The 24,356-nt window shown below is 40.7% G+C and overlaps 1 protein-coding gene across 2 annotated transcripts; it reads left to right on the plus strand.

Annotated features, from left to right (window-relative positions):
* The first annotated feature begins 1,539 nt into the window (after window positions 1-1,539).
* MLH1 (mutL homolog 1) lies at window positions 1,540-24,310 on the plus strand. Of its 2 annotated transcripts, none has more exons than XM_060247606.1 (19): window positions 1,540-1,685; window positions 2,234-2,324; window positions 2,874-2,972; window positions 4,158-4,231; window positions 7,201-7,273; window positions 8,295-8,386; window positions 9,069-9,111; window positions 9,733-9,821; window positions 12,018-12,130; window positions 13,440-13,533; window positions 14,173-14,326; window positions 15,287-15,636; window positions 16,021-16,166; window positions 19,229-19,355; window positions 20,718-20,781; window positions 21,657-21,821; window positions 22,338-22,430; window positions 23,159-23,272; window positions 23,696-24,310. In XM_060247606.1, the coding sequence occupies exons 1-19, from the start codon at window positions 1,567-1,569 to the stop codon at window positions 23,861-23,863; spliced, it is 2,268 nt and encodes a 755-aa protein (XP_060103589.1). In that variant the 5' UTR covers window positions 1,540-1,566; the 3' UTR covers window positions 23,864-24,310. The 2 variants fall into 2 exon arrangements, with proteins under 2 accessions (XP_060103589.1, XP_060103590.1); XM_060247607.1 differs by having other exon boundaries at window positions 19,247-19,355.
* The last annotated feature ends 46 nt before the right edge of the window (window positions 24,311-24,356 follow it).

A 24,356-nucleotide genomic window follows, 5' to 3' on the forward strand; every position in this document is an offset into this window, starting at 1 on the left:
TTGGTCTTAAAGGTGCAAATGATTCCTATTTTGTTCGACCACTTCAGACCAACACGGCTGCTTATTTGGATCTCCCTAAAGTAATGATCCTCAATGTGCTGCCTGCTCACTTCGCCTCCCCATAGTATCTCCCCACCCCCCTAAAAAAAAATCAGACCGCTCAGGAAACCTGCTTGGAAATAGCTGCCTGCATCATACTGGGATGCTTGGCTTGCAACAACGGCCCTACATTTTGCAATGGTTCCTATCAACCGTGCAAACCGATTTCGCTATGGAGCTCACTATTTGTTCTCAGAACTCCAAAAGCAGCTCTGCAAGAATGTAGCTCCCTACCTTTAAAAGGTGGCAATGTATCCTTTCTCTCAGTTTACTAATGCAGAATAAAGAAATACAAAGAAAGAGCAAGTACAGGGGGCTATCAAACAATAACCCTTGACGACAGGAACCCTGTATGCGCTCTACAAGTATACAAGGCTTTTCTTCTTTTCACTGCTAAATGCACCTATGTTCAAATGTGACAGGCGTCTGATGGTATAACAACAAAAAAGCGCTTGTGATTCAAACATAGAATTTCAGGGCGAGCTCAACGCCCTCAACTTTATGCAAACGCTCTTATTAGTAGAGAAACGCCGAGCGAAGCACATCCAAACCGCCTCAGAGCAAAAGGACAGCTGCGCCGTTTAAGCCCTTAACGGAAACACTTCCTCACCGCACGCTTTCTCAGTGAGCAGTGAATTGTGGGAATTATAGTCTTTTCGCCTTCTTTCCCTTTCGACGGAAATACGTTATTTGTAGAAAAACCGATTCTCCGCCTTCTACTCGATTGACATCCGCGCGACCCAATTAACAGCACGTTCGAGCGTTTGCCTCAAGCGGCCTGTTGTTTTGGCGGGAGCCTTGTCTTTGCTGCTGGGTCGCCTGCTTGGAGGGTCTCCCCGGGAGGCTCTTCCCACACAGGTGGAGGTGAGCTTTCCGACCGCTGAGGTGAGAGGTTCAGGTGCATTGGCTTTCTTTTCTAGGTTTAATTCGCTTGGCTTGCCTCTTCTCAGTATCCTCCTCACGAGCGACCGGGAGGGTGGGATTAAGGAATAGTTTTCCCCCACCCCATTCTTTTCGTAGCCCTTGTGGACCATCTTGCTTGGTCTTCAGGTCCAGAATCGGCATTTTTTGCAGAAAAAGCCCAGCAGGAGTCATTTGTATATTAGGCCACACCCCCTGACACCAAGCCAGCCGCAACTGCGTCCCTGCTCCAAAAAAGCCCTGTCCAGAACCATTCCATTAGCCTGCCGAACCTTCTCCCACCCCATCACTTATGCAACCCCAAGTCTCTGAACACTCCTCAGTGCATTTGGGTCCCCGTTGCCAACCTCCAGGTAGGTCTTGGATCTCTCCTGCAATTACAGTTGATCTCGATATGTCAGAAAATTACTGCCTTGGAGGATGGCCTGTATGGAGTTATAGCTGCCGAGAGCCTTTCCTTCCCAGACCTTGTGTTCCCTGCCATCCCATAAATTCAAGCTGTACAGGTTATATTTTTTTGCAGCAGGTTTATTTTCTTCTGCTCTCATGATGGCTCTGATGGCTGGTATGATCCGGAGGTTGGATGAGACTGTGGTGAATCGCATTGCTGCTGGAGAGGTCATCCAAAGACCAGCTAACGCCATTAAGGAGATGATGGAGAACTGGTAACTTTGTGCCTGTTGTTGGAGGCATCTGCTTTGTGGCACTTCTGTCTAGAGATGTTATGGTTTGGGAAACTTTTATAACATTAGATTTTTTTGATATGACCCAGCAGATTTATACAAGGAGCATCAAGGTTTCAATATGCTGATTGTAAATAAATTAGCATTTTTGTTGAAACAAGTTGTCTGCTAAGACACTAGGAGTGGATTTCTATGATAGGGCTTTTTATAATCTAAAACCTGTAAACAAGGATGATGTCACAGGCCATAAAATACCTTAAAGTTGCTTTAATAGTAACTATAGTGATTGATGCTTCCTTATGGAGGTTTTGCTTTTTTATGGGGGAAAGTGTTGCGTCTAGATCTTTGTGGGAAAAAGCATTTATCTACATAATAAGTAGTCCTAGAATTGTCTAGTTATTTGCTGTTTCCTTGTGCAAATAAATGGTGAAATCAGGCTCATTTGGAATAGAAATTGAATTGAAATAGAATACGTTGTGACAACTCACAATTTGTTTCTGAAGGCTGAAATCTGTTTCTTGTGCTTACAGCTTGGATGCCAAAGCTACTAGTATCCAGGTGACAGTTAAGGATGGTGGTTTGAAATTAATCCAGATACAAGACAATGGGTGTGGTATTAGGGTAAGTAAATCTAGTTAACACTACAGCAGTCAGTCTGTGTTTAATGCTAGCAACAAACTGAGAAAACTCAGAAGAGGCTACCTACTAACTGTCAAGTCTGCTCTGGTCAGGCCTGCACCTAACATTAGCTCCGGAGAAGAGCACCCTGGGTAAAGCCAAACTGTATTACATTGCTGCTAGCTGAAACTCTCCTTACCCCCTTCTTTTCTTTGTTATGTAGCCTTGCTTTGAAATGGGAATATGTGAACAGTTTATCTGCGCCTTCTCAGGTTTGGCACCGGGGGAGGTTGGAGCCAGGGACGCTCAAGGCCAAACCAGGCCTGAGAACCAAGTTGTAACATCAGTGTGTGAATGTGCCATGCATAGTACCCCTCCCTCAAGAATCCCTTTGAAGTGTACCTTATATGATTGCATTCTACTGTATGATCTTTAGTCTTTCAATCTTACTGCAGGCGAGAACTATGATATCAATAAACTAGTTACTTTGTTTCAACGAAGACTCGTTATTGAATCTACCGACTTGACACTAACATCTGTTTTTTTCTGCAGAAGGAAGACTTGGATATTGTATGCGAGAGATTTACAACAAGTAAATTGCAGACTTTTGAAGATCTATCTAGTATTTCTACATATGGGTTTAGAGGCGAGGTAAGTTAACCATGTTTAGAAATAGGCTATTATGAAAAAAATACAAAGCACCAAAGTTCTACTTGTTCCCTTTTCTCTTTTGTTCCATCCAGAATACATCAATTCCATATAGGAAACAAAACATTGTTTTCAGAAATTTAAATACAGTACATACTTGTTGCTTTGCAAGGACAGTAGGATGGTGCTATCTGTTGAAATGTATGAACTTAACCCCAAATCCATTACTAATACAACAAACTTACACATGTTCACTGTATTCAGTGAGGTTTACTGCCAAGTCAATATGCATAGGATTGCAGCCATAAATAGTGCTTTCCTGTTTGCACTATTGCAGCTAAAACAACTCTGAATGATTGAGATTGCCTCCACTTAGGAAATATATATAAAATATTTGCATAGCATTGCCCCTGCTGAAGGCTTTATATGTGATGGCCAGTACCCTCACCTTTTATTTGCAGTTTTCAAACAAGAAAAAAGTACCTTGAACTGTAGTTTAAAAAAGATATATTAAAATACAATGATTATGAAAAATCCAAATGAGAAAAAGAAACTTTCTTCAGTTGCTGTACACCTTGGTTTCTTTGTAGAGTTATCAAATATCTGGATTACTGTGTTCTTTATTTTTGGAGTTAGCCTTTCAAGAGAACATGAGAAGAGCCCTGTTGGATCAGACTAGTGGTCCTTCTAGACGAGCATCCTTTCTCACATAGTAGCTAACCAGTTATTACAGAGGGCCATAAAAAGGTCGTGGAGGCCAAAGCATCACTGGTAACCTTTAGTTACTGAAGCTCATAGTAGCTGATGGACCTATCTTTCATGAATATACCTAATCTCCCTTTAAAGCCATCTATGCTAATAGCCATCACATATTGAATAGCAGCTTAAAGCCTTCTAAATAAAACATTTTTTCCTGATCTAATGAGATTTTTTTCCCTTGTCTAATTTTGGAGATGCCAAATAATTAGATTATAAGAGATCTGATTAGAAGATTTTTGCTACCATTGTTATTGGTACAGTGAACATATTCCAACAAGGTAGTAGGTGTTGTCTTTTAAGAGTTTGGCAGTACCATCCTAAGCAGAGTCAGACCTCCATTGACTTAAATGGATTTTAAAAACTGACTCTAATTAGGATTGCACTGTTAGTTGACTTACTTTGTTTTAAGCATGCATTTCTTCTCTCTAGGCACTGGCTAGTATAAGTCACGTTGCCCATGTTACCATAACAACTAAAACAAGTGATGGAATGTGTGCATACAGGTACGTATATTTAGTTCTTAAATATAAATCTTCTAAATCCAGTAGCCACCTGCTCAGTGTTTGCAGGCTTCAAACCATGAGCTCTTCGGCTCATGCCAAAAAGACTCATGCCTCTTTCTGCATCTAGACTTTGTAACTACAGGCAGGAATGAGACAGAAACACTTCTGAGATGGGTGCAGGTGAAAAGATGTTTCCAATGGTTCCCCTCCCTTTGCTGTTTCCTGTGTTGCAGGACCAATGCAGAGGTACAGCCATGTAAGCTGGGGACTGCAGTAAGGAGGGGGAAGGGAGTAAGATCAGTCCCTCCTTTCTCCTCCCAATCAAATCAGGCCCTCATCTGCTCCATGTTCCATCTCTGTGCCTCGATCCCTGGCATGCTTAACAGTGCTTAAAGCAAGCGCTGGGATCGGAGGGCGGAGGGAGCAATCCTGGCGCTTGCTGTAAGCGTCAGAGCTGGAGCCAGGCAGACAGGCACGGAGGAAGCACGCTGTCCCCTCTGCAGCCGGCGCTCGCGAAGCGCTGGGTTTGCGGTGGGGCAGCGTGGAGCGATCCCAGCGCTTGCTGGAAGCAGAGCTGGAGCCAGGCAGGCAGGCACGGGGGAAGCGCCGGGATCGGAGGCAGAGGCAGCAGATCGCCCCCCAGGAGGAAGGTGTGTCCTATGGTCCGGAGTGTCTTGCTCAGGTCTAGTCTGATTCTGCTGTGTAATCACAGTCTTTAAACTGAGGACCTCTGTCTATATATTATGATAGTGATCTGCTGTATGGGACTGATAAGAGGACTGTTGAAATAATATATGCAAAAAGACTTTAATGCTCTAAAATACTGTATCAGTGTTGAGTATTAATTGCTTCTTTTACTATAAAGAGCCTGTGAATTGATTGCAAATCTTATGTCTTCAGTTAGAACAGGGATGGACAAATTGTGGCTCGGGAGCCACATGTGGCTCTTTCACACATGTTGTGTGGCTCTCAAAGCCTTCACTGCCCCATAAGCTGGCTTGGAATAAGGCATTTGACTTTTTAAATCACTTCTCCAAGGCAAGCCATCTGGTGGCTTGGATAATGCATTTAAAGTTGCTTTCTTTCCACCTCCGCCAGCTATTTTCCTCCTTCTCTCCTGTTTTGTGGCTCTCAAATATCTGATGTTTATTCTGTGTGGCTCTTACATTAAACAAGTTTGGCCACCCCTGAGTTAAGAGTTTAGTGGCAACTGCTGTAGGGCGTACATTCCTACCATTGTGAGTATTCTCAAATATGATTTTCAGCATTAAGTTAAATGCATGCTAATTTTGCTAGCAAGACTGAGATGCAAATTAGTACATGAGTTCCACTTCCACCCAAGGGATTTGGAGCACTTCCTTGTATTGAAAAGTAAATCACCCGCCCCCTATGTAGATGATGATTAAAACTGCATAACACAACCACTGACGCACAAAGGAGATGTCTCTACTTACTTGGAAACTTTCTAGATGCACAGACCAATATGATTGTAAATTAACAGAGAGAGAGAGAACTTGAAAAATGACAGGGTGAAATGAGTTAGTAATAAGTTGAGGGTAGCTGAGTGATTTTGGAACTTGATCTCAAAGAGAAACTAAGCTGCCCCCTTCGGTTGCAGTCTTCTGCCAATGGGTAAAGACTTTCTTGTTTTGCTTGGTGTTCCCTGAGGAGATCCCTCTTTCCTGAGTTGTTTTTAATTGTTTTTGTGTATGTGTATTTTATTACACTGTATGTGTATTTTAACTTTTTATTTTTCGAAGTGGTTTTGTTTCTGTTTAAATGTTTTTTATTGCATGTTTTTATATTATGTATGTTTTATTCTGTTGGTCCTGATGAGGGCAGAAGGGGTATATGTTTTATAAATAAGTAAAAAAGAAGAAATAGAAGAAAAAAATGGAGGCGAGGAAAAATCAGCCAGTTCAAGTTCCTAAACCTTAGAGTAGGGAGATTGCCGGGGGGAGAGTGTTTCAATATTTTTCCCCCTAGCACAATTCACTGTAGCCCCCCCCCCCCCCCCCGTTTGTTGTTTGCTAATAGGAAAGCCCCATACTATTTTGAAGTATGGTGTGGAGGTCTGTTCAGAGAAGAATTCAAAATTAAGAATACATAACTGTCCTAGATATGAGTTTGGCAATGCAGCTAAAATACTGAGGAGTATAGCACTAGAGTAATATATCATACAGAAAGAACTGTAATTCTGAAGAACTTGCACTGATGGATGCTCCAGAAAAATTAACACAGCTGTGGTAGTTTAAAAAGGGTTTTAGCAAGAACCGGAACTTCAAGGGATCAACAGTCTTTAAGCAGTCAACTTCAGAAAGAAAATTAGCTTCTCCCTTTCTCTTCAGCATTATGCAATCCAGCATTTAACCACTAGAGGTCTGTTGTATTATTGATGCAAAGAACAGCAATTATTTTTCATATGTCCCTTTAAGATTTTTTTTGTACAGTGAATACTAAAATAGTGCAGGTTATATCTAATCCACTGCTTCTGTCTGAATTGAGTGCAAAGTGTAAAATAATCCCCAGCCAGCACTGTTTATTAAATTATAGGTATTCTATGAGGAACTGGGACCTGCTATGCCTAACTTAGCTTAGTTTGCGATTATTCCAAAGTAAGTCACACTGTTTAGAGGGGCTTGCACAGAATTACAGGTCTGGTCCCCTTTTGGGATGAAAAGTTGTTGGAGGCATTTTTGTTACAGTGGTGGTGGCGGCTCTTCCTTCCTTCCTTCCAACTGAACGTATGACTTCATTAATATGAAGTCAGTACTGTTCAGTTACTGCTCTGCGATCTGTTAACTGGCCTCCATATGTCCTACAAAATGTCCTATAAAATTTTGAATATTTGAAGAATCAAGCAAGTTGGCTGCACATGCTGGCTGATAAAAGTCTCTTTTGAAAGCACTGCTAACTTGTCACAGTACTTGTGGAGTAATCTAATAGTGACTTTTTAATTCTGTTTTTAGGGCAAACTATTCTGATGGAAAATTGAAAGCTGCACCCAAACCTTGTGCTGGAAACCAGGGTACTCAGATCGTAGTAGGTTATCTACCTCTTATCAACATTTGCTTTCCAGGGCCAGAGCCATTCGCACTTAGTCTTGTAGCTTTTCTTTCATTGTAGCAAATTCCTAGTATAAGGAAGTTGCTGCTAGAAACAGACCATAAGGGCACTTTGGAATGTCTTATAATTGGAGTTAAAGATTTGGTCCTTAATTTACCAAATAACCAGTGTCCCCCCCTTCCCCGAATTGAAGCTGTAATAATGAAAGTTCTGCAGATCATGCGCAAAAGTTTTTGCCCTCATCAGCATCTCAATTGTTTAGGAAGTGGAGCTTTTAGATCAAAAGATGAGTTTAGGGAAATCTGAGCCCTAGCATCTCTCTGTTCATTTAGAAATGAAGTGTTAGGGAGACTATCCATAACCTTGAGGTTTATGTATCCCATTGTGGAAGTTTATAGCACTGTCTCTGGAAATAGTGTTATTCATAAAAGACACACATTTGCATGTAGTAAAGTGGAGAATTGTCTCTGTATGTCTCAATTTCTTGCAGCTCTCATAGCGTTTTATGGAATTTTTACAATTTTTAGTTGATTTGCATTGTTATACTGAAATAGTCACTCTTTATATTAATGGTGCTGAGAATCCACTAATTTTATAGTTTCAGCCTGCATTTAATTAATCATATTAAAAGCTTTAGTTTTCAGTGTGCTCATCCTATACAAGCTGTACTTAAAGATGGACATTGTATTTTAAAATTTTAGTAAGTTTTAACTTGTAATGGCCAATGACCACATAAAATAACCTTGACCACTATTTCTGTACAAACTGTAACTTTCTTTATAGGGCTCGTACCTGAATATTTATTGTTGAGAATTCATGTTAGATGTCATCAAGATGTAGGATTTTGAGTGAAAAATATTTCACTGTTGGGATTGAGAACTGGAATTTTTCAGTAATCATAGTTATAAAATTCTGGCAGCATCTTTGTTGGGTTGGCTCTAAAGGATATTGTGAAGGTGTCTGTTTTCTGTTTTAATCTGTCTATTTTTCTTTGCAGGTTGAAGACTTGTTTTACAATGTAGCCACCAGGAGAAAAGCTTTAAAGAATCCAAGTGAAGAATATGTAAAAATACTGGATGTCGTTAGCCGGTAATATATTAAAATAAGAGGCTTTGGTTTCTTCTATCTGCATGGTGATGGAAGCTGCTTTCTCCCTATAGGGTAAAAGAATGGATATAAATAGAAGTAAAGGAATAATGAGCCACCCTCCCAAATTGCTAGGTTGAGACATTGTCTTTCTAGTTAAAGCCAAGAATAACGTTCTTGAGTTTTTAAAAAATCATTTATTTCCCACCAACATAAGCATATGTTTGGGCTGTCAAGTCACAAACAACTTATGGTGACCCCAGGAAGGGGCTTTTGAGGCAAGTGACTAAACAGAGGTGGTTCGTCATTGCCTTCTGCTGCAGAGTCATCCATGGCAGTTTCTCATCTAAGTACTGACATTGCTTAGCTTCCAAGATCTGACGAGATCAGGCTATACCATGCTGCCTTCCTTACTGTCTGAAACATACAGTAAAATAAAATGTGTGGTATGATGCCGTTTGATTTGGAGCTTCTCTCCACTTCACTGTTAGAAAAGGGAGAGATGCCAGGATGATATGGCATCTGTGCAGAAGAACTGGATTATCAAGGGGGAGGGGAAGTAATGTCATGGTGACTTCACTGTGGGGGAAATAATGTGTGTTGAAAATCTTTGCTATTTGCTGTTTTATGTGCCCTTGCTCTGAATTTAAAAAACAAACAAACCAAAAAAACCTTTTCTCCCCAGATATGCTGTTCATAACTCTGGCATCAGTTTTTCAGTTAAGAAGGTGAGTTAAATAATTTGCTTCTTTAGTGTTCCTAATATAGATTGTGTCCATGCTTCTGTTGAAATTACAGAGGTACTAGGGGGTCTCTATAGCTACTTTTTAGCCTCCCTATGTTTGTTCTGGTGGGGTGGGTCCCATGGTTCCCCTTGGCTGCATCTGATGAGAGAAGTCATCCAAGGATTCGAGGTGAGGCATCATTAATGTGCAGATGACACCCAACTCTGTAATTTTCAGGTGAGAGAGTGGAGTAGTGTTTGTTGTATCATTGTCTATAAATGGTAATGGACTGGATGATGGCATATTGAAATTCAAGCTATTCCTTACTCAAACACTTAAAAAAAACAGACCCCAAACCAACAACCCTGCACAGCTCAAGACCGTAATATAACAAAAATGCCATTTTGTTTACAGTATGTTAAAATTGTTTGAGTGAGAAACTTTTCCTGCATATTGCCAGGGAGATTGCTATGTAGTCTTTTTCTTCAAGAGTCTAGCAAATATTGGCACATTGGAAAAATGTGTCAAAACAAGTTTGATTTTTCTGGATAGCTTGCCACTCAGTTCTTCATAGCATGCATCATAAATATTAGTAAATGCAAGGTTACTGTTTTCCATTTTCAGCAAGGTGAGACAGTAGCAGATGTCAGAACACTGTCAAACGCTACAACAGTAGACAATATTCGGTCCATCTTTGGGAATGCTGTTGGCAGGTATGCCAATCCCAGATGTAATTTTGCTTGCAAGCAGATCTTGAACATTTTAAAGTAATATTTTAAAAGTTTTGATTGGAAGCATTCTGTGTTGTGGAATACAGTTAGAAGTTGACCAGCAAATTTCATATTGAAATGACCTTAGTGTATAGCATATTTTAGTGTATTTGCCAAGAGGGAATAAGAAAAAGAAGCTGAGGGAAGAACTGTATAGTATTTTTGACTCAAAAGACTCTGCATATTCTCTTCCTTATACATATCTAGAGGAGAGTAGATGGTACTGAAACTTTTAGGAATGCCTTGTTTTATGGGTGTTCAACATATGGTCTGTGGACAGCATGCAGCTTGTGGAGCTTGCTGTGTGCCCCCCTCCACTTCTCACCATGACACTGATCTGCAACATGATGAGAGGTTTCTCCCTCCCTGCAGAGAAGGGTCAGAATGGTCACTATTATGGCCCCTCCCTGCATGAAAAACTTCCTGTATCTCAGAGCAAGGGAGTGGCAAATTTTGTGTGGAGGGGGTGGAAGACCAACTCTCAGTTGCTGTTTGAGCCTATGGGATATCATGGACAAATCTTCTTGGGGGGGGGGGCGGGCGGAATAGAACTCCACCTTCCCCCATGGGAGCTTTCTCTGTTGCATCCTGGGGCTTGCATTCCCCCAGTTGGAGAAGTTAAGAATTTCAGTGTCCCCCCCACACACACATACAGTTACATGAGCCATCGTGGAGCTAGCTGATACGTCAGGGTGGCCCAGTTAGCTCCAGTCAAGATCTGATATGGCCCATATCAGCAAGATCCACAAGCTGCATGCTGAGTTGTGCACTCATGCCTTGATGTTTGTCTGTACAGAATATCCTCTAATTGCACTGGAACTCCTATTGCCTTAATTTACTTATAAATTAACACTTACATTTAAATTAGTATTTAAAACACTATTTAAAGACAGGGTCTGCTTTTAAAAAAAGACCCCTGAGCTGTCCTTTAAGCACTTTGAGACTTTCAGCTGTAGTTGTAGAAAGAATGTCTGCCCTGTAATTGCATAGACGACCTAGAACAAATAAGCAGAATCACTTGCCGGCCTGTTCTCTAGGACTTGTGCCAACGTTGGCAGAAAGGTCAGTGAGAGACAGTTTCTAAATTTAGAAATGACAGTTACAGCTCTAGGGGTGAACAGTCAATTGCATGGCATGCTAGTTGGAGTGCAGAATAGAGGGCCTTGCTTGTCTGGTAGAAGCTGGATCACTACTGAGTTATCAATTCAAAAAGGCTTACATGGCTTTTAATCTCCCTCAGCCTAGTACAGAATCTTGCATGTTGATCACTTGACCATTGATTTTTTTTTTGTCAAAGGATGTATGTGAAAGTTCACAAGCACATAGTAAAGGTTAGCATGTTAAGATATACTGGTATGTAGAAAGAATAGTGTGCTATTATTCATATTTCTGTTCAAGAGACTAGTAAGTCTTCAGTTGAAATAATATCTCCTTGGGTTGCCATTGTATTTTGAACATTACGTTTCAGTGGGAAGTTGTTATAGGAGCAGTGAAAATTTCCACAATGGAAGGATTTTCATGGTCACGATGTGATTTCTCCACTGCTCTCTATGACCCCCTCTACAGCCCAAAATGTTCTCTGAAATGCTGCTGCTTGCGGACAAGTGACTTTCCAGGAATGGTATAAAGAAGGAGATAGAAGTTGGGTGTGGTGTGGTGCAGAAATCTGCAAAAATCATTCCTTCCTTTTATCAGCAGAAATGATTGATCGGCGCCAATTCTTAAGATTCAAGCTATGTATATTACATGAGAGACCTGGGTTTGGATTTTAAATATTTCAAAGCAGCCCAGGGGTTGGGCATTAATTGAGTCATGGTATGTGGGAAGGTTTTTAACCTTTTTCATAAGAAGCTTAATCCCAGAGTCCGCTTTGAAACCTGTGATGTTCTGTGAGGGCACAATTTCAGGGAATGTATAAAGCTGGTGGGTGGGGGCAGAGGCAGAAAAGTTGCTGTTTATGTAGCACATCTCTGTCTGCTCTGTACAGGATCGAGGACAGATGCCAGTGAGTCTGGCTGAAAAGCATGGTCTATGAACATGTTAAATAAACAAATTTACCAAGAATGTATCCTGTACTAGAAAAGCATACCTAAGACTAAGGAAAAAAATGAATTGCCATTTTACTTAAAATATCTCTAGGGAATTGATTGAAGTGGGCTGTGAAGATGATCCACTGGCTTTTAAAATGAAGGGCTATGTTACCAATGCAAACTATTCAGTGAAGAAATGCACCTTTTTGCTTTTTATTAATCGTAAGTATAAAAGTGTGTGTTTCTCTTAGTCTGTTTTAAGGAAGAATATTCTTTTAACAAGAAGCAGCAGTGCCTGATGCAGAGTACTGTTTCTTAAAAAAACAACACTGAAAGGAAAAGCAGGTGGTAATGAATGTTTTCTGCTTGCAGAGTACATTTTGGGGGCTTTGAGAACTGGAGTGCTTTAGAGTCCCAACATTTTGCTGTTTGCATTTGCAATGGTACAAGTTTGCTTTGATAGCAAGGACCATTTCAGGAGTCTGCAAGCTGAATCTATGTGCTAGGCAATGCACATGGATGCTAGCAGTCGGAATTGCTGCCTGATACCCACAGTTATAAGGTCAAGTGGTGTAGCAGCTGAGGGACTAAGCTACAATTGTAGTGCAAGTTTTCCTTGTGATTCCTATTTAGCACTGAAATAAATGGCCGTCTGGAAGAGATTCAGCTTGTATATATGGGGTGTATCAGAGTGGTGGATGCTGCTTCTTTCCTACCACTCAACTGAACAAAGTTTACTTGTTTATTAAAATACTGATACTCCACCTTTCCTTTTGGCTCAAGATTGAAGACTTTCTCCAATTTCAGGAGGTGTCCTTCAATTTAAGAGGCTCTTCTGTTGGAAGGAGGGTTGGATCCACTCCAGTGTTTATATTTTGCTAACTTTACCAGCATTTTCTAATTGGTTGCACAAATGAACAGTTGAAGGCATGCTGTTTTACAGAGATGAGTATAGAAATAAAGTTGCAGAGAAATATCTACTTGTTCATTTATATCTTCGATTTCTAACCCGCCCTCTCCACAAGTGGGCTCAGGGTAGGTAACAACAAATAACATTAACAACCAGGAAGATAATCATAAAACCGTTTATAATTCAAGTAAATTTAAAACCAGTTTAAATCAGTTAAATACTGAGTAAAATATTAGGATGGCACCATAAATTTATCAATATCCAACCCCATAGCTGGGCTATGTAAAACTGTATCTGCTCAATGTTGGTGATTCTGTGGGCACAAAGTGGTGCCATTTTAAGCAGGGAGGCCAGCAATGTTCCCCCTAAGCTGCAGAGTCTTGTGAGCAAAAATTCTACTTTGTAAGCTACTGGCATTAACGTTGTGAGCTGCTGCATAAATTAGTGTGCTTTGGGGACATCCTTCCTGAGCTAAGACAAAAAATGTGTGAGCTGGAGGCTAAAAATCTGTGAGCTAGCTCAGGCTAACTCAGCTTAGGGGGAACACTGGAGGCCAGATGTTTTCTAGTGCACCACCTCAAATAAATAAATAATGTGACCATCTCTCCACTCTATTTGCAGATCGACTGGTTGAGTCAAACGCTTTGCGAAAAGCAATAGAAACTGTATATGCGGCTTATTTACCCAAAAGTATGCATCCGTTCTTGTACATAAGGTAAGTTAATAAAATATCTTCTCCATTAAAGGCCAAATGGCTGAGAAGCAGAAAGAGGATAATGAAGTTAACTGAATGAGCATAGTCACATACTGACATTTATCAAATAGAAACTCAAGTACAGATTGAGAGAGAATTCTAACAATTAAAACAGTGAATATGGGTTTCATATCATTCTGATATCCCAATAATGGCAGCCTTAGTGTTTACACTTCTGGTATGCTACAAAATTAGCCAGAATTCAACAGTATTCCTAGACACTGGACCAACAGTAGAGCACAAAAGTGTAGGGATGTATGCCGAGTCTCCAGTGTTTCCATTTAAAGTATCTGGTAATAGATCATGGGGAGGGGAGGTGTCCTTTCTTTGCCTGTGACCTTAAGCTAAATACTGAGTTGAATGGACCAGTGACCTGACAGTGTAATACAGTTTCGGATGTTCATCTTGAATAACTTGAATAGCATTTTAATGCCTGAGGAATTTTACAATGTAACCTAAAAGCTCTTAAGCGCTGCATTTTTTTTGAGAAGCACAGCTCACCTTGAAATCAATAGGTGATGTCGCTCACTGTGACAGCTCTGCTGCTGAACATGCCAACTTGATAGTCTTACATGGTGATGTTTCAAAAATCCTTTGCAGCCTTGAAATAGCCCCCCAGAATGTGGATGTGAATGTGCATCCTACAAAGCATGAGGTTCACTTCCTTCATGAAGACAGCATCTTGGAGCGTGTGCAGCAGCACATAGAGAGCAAACTGTTGGGCTCAAACTCCTCAAGGATGTATTTCACCCAGGTAAGTATATACTTATAACTAGAAGAAGAACAGTTTGCTTTCTTCGTGGCAGGCATTTATTCTGCATTCATGACTTGCATTTGCTGTGTTGTAAATGGATATTAATGTTCTGACTGAGAGGCACAGCTTTTCAGTGCATGACAGAAGAACAAAATTACTCTTAGGGCCAAACTAAATATTACTGTTTTTAAAGAGTTGGGTCTGGGTTTTGTAAACTGTAATGTTTAGTTGGCCCTCAGCTGAAAAATATTCAAGTGAATTTTGCTTCACCTTGTTGCTGCTTTATAGCCACGTAGTTGGGCACACCCTGGCAGATGTCAAGACTGCAGTAATTCTGAAGCAGCCATGATTGTCAAATGTGAGGGTCTCCCAGGCCGCGGCTGGAAGTGTTTAGCTAGAGATCCATTTATATGAAAGCTCTGCATCTGCTTCAGTATTTAGTAGTTTTTACAAGGGCATGCTGGTGCTGCAAACCAGCTGATGTCTCTTAACAACATAGATTTTCTATACTGCACAGATATATGACATGTGGCTATATGAGAAAACAGATATGGAAAGAACTTTATTTTCAGTAGCCACTTTGCATATTTAAGTTCTGTAAATTATTCTAGCTATACAGTAACCAGTGTTCCCTCTAAGCTGAGTCACTATGAGCTCACAGGTTTTTTAGCCTCCAGCTCACACATTTGGCTCAGGAAAGAAGGCCACAGAGCAAACTAATTCATACAGTAACCAAATAGCTCGCTTACAACTTTAATGCTAGTAGCTCACAAAGTAGGATTTTTGCTAACAAGACTTTGCAGCTTAGAGGGATCATTGGCAATAACCCAGGTCTTGCAAATAAACCCATAGTTCCACCTGATGTTGGTTCTACCTGATTATAAATGTCATTCTTGGAGACAGATTCATACAGTTCCTGACAAAACTAAATTGCTTCCCTTCTTCCAACCATCAATGAAGACATTGCTTCCAGGTATTACTGCCTCTTCTGCTGATGTCATTAAACCTGCAAGCTCTTCTTCAGCTAATCAAGGTGTAAGAGACAAAGTCTATGCCCATCAGATGGTCCGCACTGATTCCAGAGACCAGAAACTAGATGCTTTCCTTCAGCCGGCTAACAAATCCAAGACTTCAGGACTTGCTGCAGAGGAGAGCAATAACAAGCAGGCCTGTGAAGAATCTGGACCACAAGATGCTGAGATGGAAGAATGCAGTGACTTTAGTGTGAAAGCTACAGGAGCAGAAACTGTGGAGAAACCAGAAGGTTCAACAGAAAGACAACAGATGTCTCTGGAAGATACACCTGCTAGGTAAGGATTATCTCTGCTTTGTCTGCTGCTGCATATTATTCTAGTAGTAAATGCTATTACCCTGGGGTGGTTTGGGGGAGTTCTACCTTGTCCTTCTTTCTTCTCAAGCAATGGCACAGACTCTGATTGCTCTTATGTAGAAAACGAAGGTCCAAAAGAAATCTGGATTGTTTCTCCTTAGGACTTGCTGGAATAATCTGGATCCATACAACTTGGGGACAGAAAAATGCTTCTGATAAATGGACTATGAACAATATTCTTGAATAGTTTTCATGAATGGAGTCTCTCGAAGACTGTCTTGAATTCATCATAGCCTTCTACTATAATAGCTTGTATGCCTTTCAAAATGGTATAGGATGTATTTCCTCTGTATCTGTACTGCAGAAAGAAACAGCGAAGAGATGATGATATGGAGATGGAGGAAGATGCAGGACAGGACATGACTGCAGCTTGCACCCCTAAAAGGAGAATTATTAACCTGACTAGTGTTTTAACCCTTCAAGAAGAAATTAGTAACCAGGCTCATGCAAGTAAGCTTGTTGCTCATTGGTCCTGATTCGTATATTTTAATATGTTTCTTGAACACCTTTCATAAATCTAGAAAAACAAGTTTACCTTCTGTTAATGGTTTGCTGCTATCAGTATTTGCATCATATCTGTTTCTTAAGATACATTGGGCAGAGTAACAGGGAGTTAAAACTACTGGCTAGGCTAAGGTATTTGAGGTCAGCTTTGGCATTAACAGCTCTGTTTAAAGATCTGCATCCCTACATACTAAACAATTTACTCTTTAGTCTGCAAGTTGAATTTAACATGCACCTCTACCAGAACTTCTAGGTTAAAGGTCATAGACCAGACTGTTTAGAGGATACTATGCTGATATTTACCAACCAGTTTTTCTTTATAAGGTATTAACTTGTGTTCAGTTGCTAATGGTCTCCAAAATGCTTTCCTGGAAAAGCAAAGCATTATTTGTGTTCTTTGGCTAGAGATACAGGAACAGTGAGGTGTGCAACACTGGGAAGTGTCAATGTTGCTTTTGGAGGCTAGATTGCAGCCACATTCTGATGCTGGTTTTGAAATGCTCATCAATGAAGGAGGCACTAATTGATTGAGAGCATCTTGGCTGCCGCTTGTGCCTAGTTATGGAAGCAGGTCAGAGACATCCCTGGCCCAGCAAATATTTTGAAGGAAAGAAGATAACTTGCGTATTCTTCTTAAGCTTCCTCTTAACTGTTCTTAACCTGATTTCTAAGTAGACATCCTGTGGACATAGAGTTTTCTTCCAAGCAAAGGCTTACTAACGTTTGCAAATATGGTAATGCTTGGAAGCAAGATGTAGCTCCCTATATATGTAGTCTTAAGCAGTTAATTCTTTAATAATAAAGCTTAAGTAGTAAATCTTCAACTGAAAGACATGATAACAGGGGTCAGCTGAATTCACAGGCCAGGTCAGCAGAGTTCTTTGGTTTGAGGCAGTTTAAGATGGCTTAAGTCTACAAACTTTGGTTAACTGTGTTCATGAAATGGGCTTTCTTAAGATTTGTAAGAGCAAAACACCAGCTGTCTAAAGGCAATGGAAACATTTTAGCTTAAATCCAAGAAATTCTTAAAAGTCCAGCACTTTAAAGACTATCAAAACTTATGGCAGAGTATGAACTTCCATGAGTCATCATGCACTTCCTCAGATACAGTGAGCAGTACTCAGGAAAGTTCATACCCTGCCAGAAATTTTGTTTGTCTTTAAGCTGGACTCTTGCTCTATTCCAGGGGCTGGGGCTGATGGGAGTTGTAGGCAAAAAAGATCTGGAGAGCTACCGTTGGCCACCTGCCCTATTCTGCTACAGACAGCTAACATGGCTACCCAGTTTGATCTGTCTTTCCAGCTCATTGGCCCAGTCCCTGTACAGATGGATGTATTTTGAGGGAACTCATGCTTGGTCAGCCTCTAGGTGAAACTAGATTGGCTGCAGTAGTTCTCTACAAAAGACTTCTGGGCCTTAGCAGATTGCCACAGTAAATAAACAGCTTTGCATACTTCATGGGCGGCTGTGGTCATGACAAGTTCTGTTGGGGCTGTGTCTCTGGCTGACACTGAGTTATGCCTAGCTCTAAAGCTAAATTGGCTTCTCAAAAAGTACTTTAAGAGATGCAACCCACATCTCAGTGTGCTGCTACCAGAAGGATTTTGAAGTACTTCCATTTGAATGTGCTATAGGTGATCATTGAGAGCCATTTGGCATCACTGGGCAGAGTTCCTTTGTGACCAGTCTGCCTGGTAACACTGATAGTCAAAGAACTATGAAGCTACCTTGTTTAGTGGACTTTGTGTGTTGTTGAATTCAGTTTCTTTCTACATGAGAATACCCTTGCATGCGACAAGGACACTGGATTTTTCTTGGTAGGAATTGTGTTTATTGGCGGTTGTATATGCATGATGTATGATACACAGGTCCCACATAGACTTTGTTCACAAAATATACCCTATGCACAAAGAAAGTAATCATATGCAAATATAATACAATGTTTTATCTCTTTTGTATCCTACTTGGAAATGCAGGATTTCCACAAAATCCTCAAAGTTAAAATTTGGAACCCTTGACAATGCGTGAAGAGAAGGGAAACGTACCGTATTTTTCACACCATAAGGCGCTCCGGAGGATAGGATGCACCTTCCTCCTGGGGGGCGATCTGCTGCCTCTGCCTCTGATCCGGCGCTTCCCCCGTGCCTGCCTGCCTGGTTCCATCTTCTTCAGGCAAGTGCTGGGATTGCTCCACGTGGCCCCACCACAAACCCAGCGCTTCGCAAGCGCCGGCTGCGGAGGGGGCAGCGTGCTTCCTCGTCTGTCTGCCTGGCTCCACCTCTGATGCTTAAAGCAAGCGCTGGGATCGCTCCCTCCGCCCTCCAATCCCAGCGCTTGCTTTAAACATCACAGCTGAAGCCAGGCACACAGGCAAGGAGGAAGCACCCGCCCCCTCCGCAAACCCAGTGCTTCGCGAGCGCCAGCTGTGGAGAGGGCAGCGTGCTTCCTCCTTGCCTGTGTGCCTGGCTTCAGCTGTGATGTTTAAAGCAAGCGCTGGGATCTGAGGGAGCGATCCCAGCGCTTGGTTTAAGCATCACAGCTGAAGCTAGGCACACAGGCAAGGAGGAAGCACGCTGCCCCCTTCGCAGCCGGCGCTTGCGAAGCACTGGGTTTGCGGTGGGGCCACGTGGAGCGATCCCAGCGCTTGCCTGAAGAAGATGGAGCCAGGCAGGCGCGGGGGAAGCGCCGGATCGGAGGCAGAGGCAGCGGATCGCCCCCCCCCCCGAAGGTACGTGCCTTCGGACCATAAGATGCACACACTTCCCCCCCACTTTTTTGGGGGGGGGAAGTGCGTCTTATGGTCCGAAAAATATGGTATATTCTGAGAAGCTTTATAGAAGGAACAGACAAGTCTAGGAACAGCATGAGCAGCCAAGTGCAAGGTTTTTGTAGTGGAAAGAACTGTCAGTTGGATTATATGAAATAGACTAGCTGCTTTAAATTTGTGTTGTCTCAAGCAGCTGAGCTCTTAAAGAGATCTTTGATCCTGTGAATTGTACTGAATGCAGACACTTTGTCTTCTTCAGGTCTTCAAGAGATGCTTCGCAATCACTCCTTCATTGGATGTGTTAATCCTCAGTGGGCATTGGTGCAGTATCAGACAAAACTGTATCTTTTGAATTCCACAAAACTCAGGTAACCACCTAAGCAGTGTTAGCTGTATATGGTGATAATAATTGGCATTTACCAAATAAGCAGAAATAGGCACACTATTCACTGTTGTGGGTTGTGGCTACACTTGTAGTACTTGGCTTACTGCACTGAAATGCTGGTGTCATGTGTTGCATTCAGGGCAGGTCTGTGCTTGCTGTCTTTGATAAGAACACATTTCAGATATTACGGAGAATGAGGGAACAGTTGGTCATTAGGAACCAAAAGGCATTAGTTGAATTATAGCCAGTTGCATAAGATGAGAACTGAAGAAACTTCTGAAGAGGTGGAATAATGTGGATAGGTGCAACGCATTCTTTAGTTACCTGTGAGAGGTAGGTGTTAAGCTGAGGGTGATTGAGACCCAGAAGCCACTTGGTTTGAATTCTTCTAGAGCAGGGGTGTCAAACATGCGGCCCGGGGTTGAATCAGGCCCGAGCAACTGGCTGTCATCTGCTTCCTTTTCTCTGTCTCTTGCTTTCTTCTGTATAAAAGCTTGCTTTGCAAGGCTTGCTAAATTGCACCGGAGCTACAGAACCAAACCTATTTTCTTTATTGGGCTGAGGCTCCTCCCTTGAAGAGGAAGGGGGGAATGCAGAGCTTGTTTTTCCAGGCTCTCACAATCACGCAGCAGAGCTACTGAGCCAAGTCTCTCCCTTCTATTGGCTGAGACTCCTCCTCCCCGTCCCCTGGGGAAGGTTCCTTTGCTCAGTGCCCTGGATTCCATGGGAGAAATACAAAGAAATCACATTTAAGACCAATGAGTGCTAACATTTTAAGCATGTTTTAATTTTTTAAAAAAAATATATATTTGTGTTTGTCTGTGTCTTTTATAAAGTTTATATCTCTGCTACCTACCTAGGTACACACATGGCCTGGCCCAACATGGCTTGGCCCAAGAAGGTCTCATTTATGTCAGATCCGGCCCTCATAACAAATGGGTTTGACACTCCTGTTCTAGAACTTGGGATGATGGCACTGAGTGGCTCAGGAGCTTAAGACAGGAGCAAGAACTTTATCTCCTTGCTGTTTACATTGTGCAAACATGTTTTTGGTCAAGAAAGGTAGTTCTTTAAAAAGAAATCTGTGCTGGGTTTTAGTGACTTTTGGAATACTTGTGTGTCAGTACTGGAAACTTACCAACTTAATTGAACGTATGTTTTATTTATGACAAAATATCCTGTGATAGCTGCAATAGTCTTCAAAAAGGACCCACATATGTGGTTTCAGCTTCTAGCTAAATATCACAGATTCATTATTAGCGTTTGATAGCAAGACTTTCCTTTTTGTAGATGCCCAGTGCAAAGAAAAGAATGTGAATAGAGCCAATTGACTTTTCTTTTCCAGTCAGGAAATGTTCTACCAGATCCTTGTTTATGACTTTGGAAACTTTGGCATTCTAAGGCTGTCCGTAAGTATATGCTGCTTGGATCCAAGTTACTTATTTATAGTGCTCCATAATGAAGTGTAGTTTCTCCATTTGTATGAGGATCAGTTAAAAAAAATTGAAGGTAATTGTGGTTGGTGATTCTGCAGCTGCTGTATCTTACCAGAACTCGTTTCTTTTCTAAGTACCATAAATTTATTCTAATTACTAAATACTTCTGCTAAAAATACATCTATTTCCTTAGGCACCATAATGTAGGCCTTATTTATGCTTTAGAATTTTTGATAGGGTTGATTTTGATAAATGCTATTATGCGTGAACACATTTATTTCAGTATAGCAAGCTTTAAAATGGAAATCTCTTGTAAAATAATGACATGCAATACATTCAAAAGGATTAAAAACTATTGTGAGAAAAAAAACTAGTTTCTGAGCATTGAGTGTAAAACAAAATCATGAATCCTTATTGAAAGAAGGGGGGATGATTATTATTTTTTGGACTTGATTGGTTTTCACACTAAATGGGGGAGGGATAAAAGAGTCTCTCAGATGGTGACATCTAACTCCCCCATAGCCAGTACTTTTTAATAATACAACTGAAGAGGAGGAGATTGGATTTATATCCCACCCTTCACTACCCAACAAAGTCTCAGAGTGGTTTGCAATCTCCTTTCCTTTCCACAGTACACACCCTGTGAGGTAGGTGGGGCTGAGAGAATGCTGAGAGAAACTGTTCTTGAGAGGAACAGCTCTGGGAAAACTTGACTGACTCAAGGTCACATCAGCAGGTTTTTAGTTCACAGTGACAAGTCTTATGGATGCAAATCTGAAACATGGATTTTAAAATTTTTATTCTGAGTGCAAGCATGTGTGGTTATATTATGCGTTTCGTAAATCTAGGAACCGGCTCCTCTCTATGATCTAGCCATGCTAGCTCTGGAGAATACTGAAAGTGGTTGGACAGAAGAAGATGGTCCAAAAGAAGGCCTTGCTGAATACATTGTTGAGTTTTTAACAAAGAAGAGTGAAATGCTGAAAGACTATTTCTCCCTTGAAATTGATGAGGTAACTACAGGTTTGCTTAAAAAAACTTGCCAGTTATGTGTTATATCCATTATCCTACTGGATAATACATTTCACAATATTCAGAAAAGGTAGAACATATGCATTAGAGAAAAGCTGCATATAGAACACATTATTTTCCTTGCAGAATTTGAAGTAACTGGAAGACAGCAAATCACCCATAGTTGGTTCATTTTTAATTCTGCTGTGTAGAAATTTTAGGATGGTTCCCATGGACACACAGTGCTATCAGAGGCACTTTATGCTAGCAGCATGGATCAGTGGTATCCAGCCCCTTACTTTTTGTTTTTTTATTTGGTAACAGTTGCAATAAACAAAAGAATGATAATGGCTGTGCTGATTCCTAAGAACAATTAAAAAATGAAGTGTGACAGACAGCGGGTGCATTTTACAAATATGCAACTTAACTGGTTTATAGGCATTAGTTCTTATCTTGTTTACAAGTATGTACTTGAAAGAACACTGGACGTTCAAGATGAAAAAATTCTCTATTTACAGCATGGGAATCTTACAGGATTACCACTTCTGATAGATAATTACATTCCGTTGTTGGAAGGTCTACCCATGTTCATTCTTCGATTAGCAACAGAGGTATGTTGATGTTCTTTGATGGAACCCACCTTGAACCCTGCTTTGCAGGAAGGGCAGGATATAAGTTGAAAAATAATATAATGTTTGGCCATATTCACCTGAACAGTAGTTTCATATTAATGCATGGATTTGGTCTTCCACCATCTTCAGGGCGGTGTCTAGTATAATTGTATGGAAATGTACATAATCTAAATCTGGTCTTGGTAGTCTTGTGTGGGAGCTCCCCCCTCCTACCTGAGAAGTTTTAGCAGCCCTGTACTTACACTGTCCTGGAGAACCCTTACAGAAATGTTTAGTGCAATTCACTTCCATGTGAACATAGTCTATTAAGATTCCATAGGAAAATCCAAAATGGAGTGATTAAATTAGAACTCAGAATCCCTGTTTGCCCTCCATTCAGGCCACTGATAAGTCAAGCATGGTTGTTATGGAGATGCCTCCCTGTGGGGAGTTCTCACCTAGAAACAGCTGCCACATGGAGTCTAGTCATTGTATTTCAGATCTCCAGTGACTCCATATTATGGTGAAGCTGCACCTTAAGAATTCAAGCTGGTATTGATATTGTAAGAGTTTAGCCTCCCATAGAAAGGAAAGCAATTCAGTATTTTAAAACATGCAGGTTGTCCTTATTATAACACAATATACTAAAATAAAAGGGTTTCTGTAAACACACCATTGACTATTTAAACTAGGCTACAACAGTATTTTTTCACATATTCTTTCATCAGGTAAACTGGGATGAAGAAAAGGAATGCTTTGGAAGTCTCAGTAAAGAATGTGCCATGTTCTACTCCATTAGAAAGCAGTATATAATGGATGAGTCTGATCTTAATGGTCAACAGGTACTGTACTCATTGGCTACCTTTAACAGATGACAGAATAAAAATTATCCTGTTGCATCAAAACTACACCTTGAAGTCGTAATGATGCAATATTGTGGAGTTTGTCAAGGCTGACTGAACTGAGAAAGGGTTGTCCCATATTTAGAGGTAAAAAGATCTACCCAACTTTCCATATGACAGGCCCTAGTGGCAGTCATATTTATTCTTGAGTAAGGAATACTAATGTCACAGTAGCTGAAATACCAAAATATTTTTACAGGAAAAGATAAGCAGAGTAAAAAACTCAACAGAAATATTAGTGTTTTATGTTCTTAAGGAAAAATCAGTACTCTTAGAATAAAGATTGCACCATTTGAAGCTACAACTATTAAGACATAACTTAAATGCATGGCATTTATTTAAACTTTTAAAAAACATTTTCAGGCTGATGAATTGGGACCTAGCACACATTCATGGAAATGGACAGTGGAACATGTGCTTTACAAAACTTTTAGGACATATCTTATGCCTCCTAAGAACTTTACAGAAGATGGAACCATTTTGCAGCTTGCTAATCTACCAGACCTGTACAAAGTCTTTGAGAGGTGCTAAATACAGACATGTGAATAACAGCCAACATCTGTTTATATACCAGTCTTTGTCCAAGAAGCATGTGTTGGCATATGAGGTTCAGCTTTGAAATAGAGAAAACTGGAGTAACGAATCTACTGGCTACTTTCCATGATAGGCAAAGTTATGTGGCAACCTGAATAAATAGATACAATGTGGTATATAAATTCAGAAGTTCTGCATTTTTTCTTGACATAAGGCTTCTCTAGCAACTCACAAGACGTCTGACAGTATCACACTAAAATGTGAGTAAGCCCATGGAAAACAGATTTACCAAATATCTTTGATTGCGGTGCTTATTAAAAACCGAAGCAGTTTGTCTTCTGTGAAGATAAGATGAGTTTAAGTATCTTCCCTTCAGTTGACCTTCTATGAGCTTTATCAGCACTTCAGCCACTGAAGTTGATACAATAAAAAGTAATAGAATTCTGTTGTGAAGTTGTATTGGTATTTTATCAAGTTCATTCCTATGTAA

This window comes from Heteronotia binoei, chromosome 10 (assembly GCF_032191835.1).
Source record: "Heteronotia binoei isolate CCM8104 ecotype False Entrance Well chromosome 10, APGP_CSIRO_Hbin_v1, whole genome shotgun sequence".
Taxonomy (NCBI): domain Eukaryota; kingdom Metazoa; phylum Chordata; class Lepidosauria; order Squamata; family Gekkonidae; genus Heteronotia; species Heteronotia binoei.

Bases quoted from the DNA above. Each gene is read 5' to 3' on its own strand.
- MLH1 (XM_060247606.1), top strand. From the start codon at position 1,567: ATGATGGCTCTGATGGCTGGTATGATCCGGAGGTTGGATGAGACTGTG. The intron at 2,973-4,157 runs GTAAGTTAACCA...TCTTCTCTCTAG, and splicing joins CATATGGGTTTAGAGGCGAG to GCACTGGCTAGTATAAGTCA. The intron at 7,274-8,294 runs GTAGGTTATCTA...TTTTCTTTGCAG, and splicing joins ACCAGGGTACTCAGATCGTA to GTTGAAGACTTGTTTTACAA.